This window comes from Aphis gossypii, chromosome 1, assembly GCF_020184175.1.
Source record: "Aphis gossypii isolate Hap1 chromosome 1, ASM2018417v2, whole genome shotgun sequence".
NCBI lineage: Eukaryota > Metazoa > Arthropoda > Insecta > Hemiptera > Aphididae > Aphis > Aphis gossypii.
In genome coordinates this window covers 71,779,816-71,786,992 of record NC_065530.1, presented here as the reverse complement: position 1 = coordinate 71,786,992, position 7,177 = coordinate 71,779,816, and the positions used below count along the sequence as shown (strand labels likewise).

The 7,177-nt window shown below is 37.5% G+C and overlaps 1 protein-coding gene across 1 annotated transcript; it reads left to right on the top strand.

Moving 5' to 3' along the window:
- Positions 1-1,140: 1,140 nt before the first annotated feature.
- On the top strand, positions 1,141-5,110 carry LOC114127166 (glucose dehydrogenase [FAD, quinone]-like). The gene is given in 3 exon segments (XM_050197105.1): positions 1,141-1,398; positions 2,661-3,846; positions 3,849-5,110. Coding segments are annotated over 3 exon segments (1,848 nt in total). The 5' UTR covers positions 1,141-1,359; the 3' UTR covers positions 4,472-5,110.
- The last annotated feature ends 2,067 nt before the right edge of the window (positions 5,111-7,177 follow it).

Sequence of the window (7,177 nt, the reverse complement as noted above, 5' to 3'; positions counted from 1 at the left end):
TTGAAATGAAAGTTTTTGAAGTGACCGATGTATTGGGGTCTGTTACAAGAAGACTTCAACTAGTTAGTCAAATTTTGACCTAACCTTTGGGTTAAGTTAGCTACAGAATTGAGTCCTGAATTGCGATGTATACCATTAAAAAAACCCCCCCGTCTTATAGGTAACCATACTTATGTGATAATATTGTTCCCACCGAGTTTATCATATTAATTACTATACGGTGTTAAGTTTGATACCAAAAATAAATTTTAATGACTATTATGCTTAATTATATATTTATATAAACAAATGTGTTGTGGTATAGTCATGCAGATTAGGAATAATATACGTAATAATATAATATTCAGTGGGGTATACATAAAGTCCACTTTTTCTTAAATATACTTATAAATATTTTTAATGACTATTATTTGCATTGTTATTGAATATTCATAAGATCACGACTTTTATTTGCATCAGATAAGTATAATTATTTCAACACACCAAAATACCTTAGGTAAGTATGTGAAATACGATTGATTATATTTTATATTTTTTTGAGTTCATTGCTCTCAGTAACTTTTTGTAGAGATTTTTATAAGTAGGTATAAGCAGAAATGTTAACTTAAATGTAGCTATTTATTTTACTACGTAATATAAAACTCAAAGTTATTTTTACAAATATTATAAGTGTGTAATATATTTCATATATTAGATTGCAAAAATGAAACCAAAATGTAATCAGAAGATCAATATAACAATAACCAATAGGTTAATAATATAAAATAAAAATATCATAATAAAAATAAATAAAATAAAATATATAATTTAATATATATATATTATATTTAACAATATCATCGATTTCGCAGCACAGATAGAATAATAGAAGTATATATACATCTCTGACATAATAATACCTTTATGGTTATATTATATACTATAATCTATAATACTCGTCTAGTCAGATGTTTCACAATTCGCAACGATGAATCAGAATAATAAAACTTCCGCAGTATAATGTTCATAATATGTTGTATTGTATACAGCTAATATAGATAAATATATCTATAGAGTAGTATTATATAGATAAATACACGTATACAGCAAGTATAATACAGATAAATATATTATACATAGGTACTTCTTTACCTACTTTTAATGTTATTTAAAATTTCAGTTTACCTGACGATCGTTACCTGTGTTTAGTTCGAATATTATACTTATACTGAGTTACACCGTTCTATCGTATGTCCTTTACATACGTATATAAAGTGAGTGTTTACGCGTTTTCGGTTCAATCATATTCAGTCGACTATAGGTACTTGTATAATATGCATGAATACTTCAGACACATAAACTGAAAAACTTCGCAAAACAATGTTTGTTTATTTGACGGTTATCACTACGTTGTATTTGGTGAGTAAAAATACTTATTTTGTTGTTATTTCTATTGTTATTATTATAAAACTTGAGCTTTTTTTTTTCAACTACATTTTTTAAAATAAAATGTGTCGTGGTAGCGATTCAGATATAGGCGTATTTACCAATATGACTAAATATTAATTATTATTTTAATAATAATATTACAAATTTAACAAAGATTCGTATTTATTTTTTCGGTAATTTAGAAAATTATTGAGTATTTTTAAATTTTTACCCCCGATAAATACAAAATAGAACCAACAAGGTTAATAAATTAAATCATTTTTTTATTATGAAAAAATGTATATCATTATAAAATTAATATGTCCATCGTTCCGCTCAGAATTTACAATTATAAATTGTTGACTTAAGTATTAAGCTTTAATTATAATTATTATATAGTTAATGGGCATTACAAATTGTATAATAAATTATTATAATAACAATCGAAATAAAACAATTTTGTACCGTTACATTATTTGCCTGTATTGTATTGCTGATGTTCCTGAAGCATTTTACATAATATTTACTATTTAGTAACTAATATTCATTCCTACATTTATTATATAATACATTTTTGTAACTACTAATTGTATTCACCTATATGGCTATTTAGTGACCAAAATTCATTATTATTTATTATTATTACAAATCTATTATCTATATTCTATATGATCCGGGATTACTTAGAAATAGCCTTGTCGTGTTTGTATATCTACAAGTTATGTCATAAAATTACACTAGTTTAAAAAAAATTGAATTAATCTATAAATAAGTAATTTTTTCTCGCGGTATTACACACAACTATACAAGTATGGCCGAAATAAAACGCATATCCCAAATTATAAGAATACATAGACACAATTTTTTTTTTATTAGCATTTGAAGTTCAAATATTGATAAAAAATTCGTCATGAATATTCATAAATTATTTTGTAGTAAAAATGTATGAACATTTTTGTATAAGTAGTTTAACTCCTACATATTATAATAGTGATCCACGCGGCACTGCTTATATATGTACCTACAGCACTACAGCAGAGTAGTACCCAATTGACCACGCTTTTTTTAATAAACAAAACCTGCTATATAGTCTATTTGCAAAAAAGCTGATATTATCGACCTAAAGTGCTCTCTGGGTATCATCCAACCGTATTCTATCTGCTATAAATTCGGTTTTACGTTCTCGTTTTTTCCGATATATTTCGCCGGACCGTATACGGATATATTATAATACCTACTTTAACCGTTTTCAGAGCTGGTCTGACGGAGTTTCGTCGCTGACGTTTCAGCGCGATTACGGTCCGACGCTGTTCGCGGGCGCCAGCAACGTAACGTTCGACTTCGTAGTGGTGGGCGCCGGTAGTGCCGGCGCCACACTGGCGGCCCGCCTCAGCGAGATAAGCGAATGGAACGTGCTGCTACTGGAGGCGGGCGGTGACCCTCCGGAGTACACGGAGGTGCCGCTCAGGTACGGCGAGGCGTTGACGAGCGACGTCGACTGGACGTTCATCACCGAACCCGAACCGCGCCTGTTCGCCGGCCTGGAACGGGGCCGTGGCCTGATATCCAGGGGCCTGATGCTGGGCGGGTCGTCGTCCATGAACGCCATGATGTACTTGCGGGGCACCAGGCGCGACTTCGACGAGTGGGAGCGGCTGGGCAACGCGGGCTGGGGGTTCGGCGACGTGCTGCCGTACTTCGTCAAGTCCGAGAACTTCACGGGCGGCCGGCGGCGGGACGCGGTGCCGCACGGCCGCGGCGGCCCGCTCACCGTCAGCCCGCTGGTCTCCATCGACCCGGCGTACTCGTCCATCGCGGACGGCAACCGGTTGCTCCGGTTGGCCGAACTGGACGACACGAACCGGTTCGCGCCGCCGGCCGTCGGTTACGGGCCGATGGACTTCACGGTGCGCGACGGCCTGAGGTGTAGCACGCTCAAAGCGTTCCTGTTGCCGGCCGGCGAACGGCCCAATCTGTTCGTGGCGAAAAACGCCAGGGTGACGCGGGTGCTGATGCAGTCGTCCGCGGACGGAGGAAACGGCACCAGCAGGGCGGTGGGCGTCGAGTACGTCGCGCCGTCGGGCCGAGCGGGACGCGTGTACGTGACCCGCGAGGTGATTCTGTCCGCGGGCGTGATCATGAGCCCTCAGATCCTGATGGTGTCGGGCGTGGGGCCGGCGAAACACTTGCGCCAACACGGAATCCGGGTGGTCAGCGACTTGCCGGTGGGCTACAACTACCAGGACCACGTTTCGTTCGCCGGACTGGTGTTCAGCGACCGGAAGAACAGATCCCGTGCGGACGTGGCCCGCGAGAGCGCCGACCTGGTCCGGGCCACTTTCGACCTGGTGTCCAGAGGCGTGGGCACGTTGGGCCTGACGAACCTCGTGAGCTTCGTCGACACGGCGGACAAGGGACGCGCCGACGTGCAGGTCGTGTACTGAGGTTTCCGTACAACAGCACGAGGAACACGCCGAACGGACGGAACAAGCTGTCGAACTTGTTCGGGTACTCGGACCGGGTGGCGACGCTGTTCGACGATCTGAACATGCTGAGCGACTCCATACACGCGATACCGATCAACGTCGACGGCCGGAGCACCGGGCGAGTGGCCCTGCGGTCGGCCGACCCGTTGGATCGCCCGAAGATCCACACCAATTACTTGTCGCACGACGACGAGATCCGGACGCTGCTTCGCGGCATCGATTTCGTCGTGCAACTGTCGAAAACCAAACCGATGGTGGACGCGGGACTGGAACTGGAACCGGTCGCGTATCCGGACTGCGCGGCCCACGCCTGGGGAACCAGGGACTATTGGCTGTGCGCTATCCGCAACGTTGCCACGTCGTTCTATCATCCGGTGGGCACGTGCCGGATGGGCCCGACCTGCGATCGTCGGTCCGTCGTCGACACCGCGCTGAACGTGATAGGCGTGCGCGGTCTCAGGGTGATCGACAGTTCGATAATGCCCAAAGTCGTTTCGGTGAACACGAACGCCGCGACCATAATGATCGCCGAAAAGGGATCGGACATTATAAAAAGATGTTACGGCAAGCTCGCGTAGTGTACAAAATCAATACATAATGAGATGTAGAATTATGCATATTATTATATATTAGACACCGTATTTATCTGTCCCAGGCACGTATACAAAAAAAAATTTCGAGGAGAGGAGGGGTTCATAAAAAAATTTACAACAATCAATATTTATTGATGAATGATGATATAAATAAACTACTCAACTATTAATTTTCGGGGGGGGGGGGGTGAGCCCCTCAACTCCCTCTGTATACGAGCCTGGTCTATCCTGCAGATCATCTTAAGTTGTAATAATAATTTAATACGATATTGTAATTTAAGCTGTTATAATTATCCGACTTCGATTTAAATGCAATCTATCTTTTTATCGAATTCCGTTTTTCTTTAGTTGAAGTGTATAGTACGAACACATTTATAACGATTAACTTTATGATTTTTCATCATGTGTAAAAATCGTAATAAATCTAACGAATATTTAAAAGCTGACGATGTTGACGTACATCAGATATGGTTAAGACTTAATGTGTTAATATCAAAACTATATCCAAAATTAAGTGAGCACATAATAATAATTGCAAACTATAATTATTGTAATTGTGCTTTTAAGAATGTATTTGAATATTTCTTTTTGTTTTTGTTTTTAATATACTTGTGAAAAATTGTATATTCCATATTTCTACTAATTATATTTATTATAATAGTAATACAATCTATAATAAATCACAACTATAAATAAAAACAAAATAATATTCGATTTTCGTGATCTGAAACGAAATGCACTTGTGACTTTGTGAGCTATCCTATAGCAACCTATGCGTGGACTGAAAAACGAAACTACAAACCCTTTTTGAGATTCAAAGGATTAATTGATATAACTTTTATTGAAATGGTCTTGCAATCGTTTTTGAATCTATAGAGTACGATATGATGTAATTAAAAGCCAAGATTGGTATAATAGCTCCCGAGTAACAATTTAGATTCACACACGGTTTACAATCATTTATAAAATAGCGGTGCTAAACGGCGATGTTCGTCCAGACGTCCCCAACGTAATAATAACAATATATAACATGGTATAAACACCGACTTCTTAATCTTACAACTGAGACCGTGTCTAAAACGGCTCTCGTCTTCAATTTGTTAATATTTTAACATTTTTTGCTGAATTCTCGTTATTACATATTAGTTATTAATAAATTATTATGTATGTTATGTATAATAAATACAGGTATATATAAAAACATAAGTTATTTATACATATATATATATATAGACTCTAACCGTCAATAATACACAATTTAGTCAATTGAACCGTCAAGACGTGGTTCAGTCTATTGCACGGACCTAACACCAAAATATTATTTCACTCGGTTAACAATATTCTTCGTGAACGGTCCAAACACGGTCCAGTCGATCGAACGGACCTAACACCAAAATATAATTTCACTCGGTTAATAATTGTATTTGTGAACGGCCCAGGCACGGTTCAGTCGATCGAACGGACCAGACACCAAACAAAGTTAAAAAACAGTTCAAAATAAAATTAGCACTCTCCATGCACCTATCGGTCTATTTAACCAACCTCACACCCTGAAATTGTTACTCGGGTAGCATAGATAAATAAAGTCTTCAGAGAACGAACAAGTCTGAAATCGGTAGACACGCGTTTTACGAACTTTGCAAGTGACAGTCGCAATATGCTTATAGAAGATAAAGTATTTCAAGTACATATAAAATAAATAAGCATTATTGCCAATATGGGTATTATTTTTCACAGGACACTACTTATGCTATGACTGTTTTAGTGGTGATTTTAATATTAAATTTGTTTTGTTATTATTTTATTTGAGAATAGTATATTATTAATTATTATTATGTTGTTAACATGTTTTATAGTTTTAAATTCATATCGATAATGAATAATATTTTATACCTGAACTTATTCTATTCAAAATATAAATTACTACTTACAATATTCAATCAGTCGTCCATCTGCTAGCAGAAGTATAACTACCAAGAGTTTGTGGTGAAAAAAATATTATACACAAAATATATAATATGCTGTATATACTGTAGGTATAGTGAGTTATCGTTTAATATAATTTTTTTTGATCACCACCAAATTGTATTCCTTATACATCAAACAGACGTAGGGGTCGTGAGTTTTTTTTAGTACTTACTGCTACTATAGTCGTTGACGCCGGTCATTAGACTGCAGGGGAAGGTATATAGTTGCTATTCTTCGACAACGAAAAAAGAAAGACATAATTATTATGTATAATACATCACAGATGATTTACCCGTAGAACTCAGACGCGTCCTATAATATATAATATAAGCATAAAATAATACGCATTTGCGTGTGTGCCGACTTACCGATCCATATAGGAATGCGTCTAGACCTTGACTGTAATTTGTGTGTGTCAGACTGTGTCTGAATGTGTAGCATGTCTGTTTTAAGTATATAAATACGTACTTATATAAAAAAATACTCTGTCTACGACGTGTAAATATAGAATCCACACGCATAATTTAACATGATATCGTCTAGGCCTATTGCGTCTCCGGCGAGAGAACTTCGTAATTATTGTTATTTATGTTATTTCGGGCTACTTTACATTGTTATGGAGTACTTCATACCTGCATAGATATAATATGTTGATTAATAAGGTATAGTGCTGACATCGTGCGATCATCACCTATCTGAAAATCTAAAGAGTTTAATAAGTTT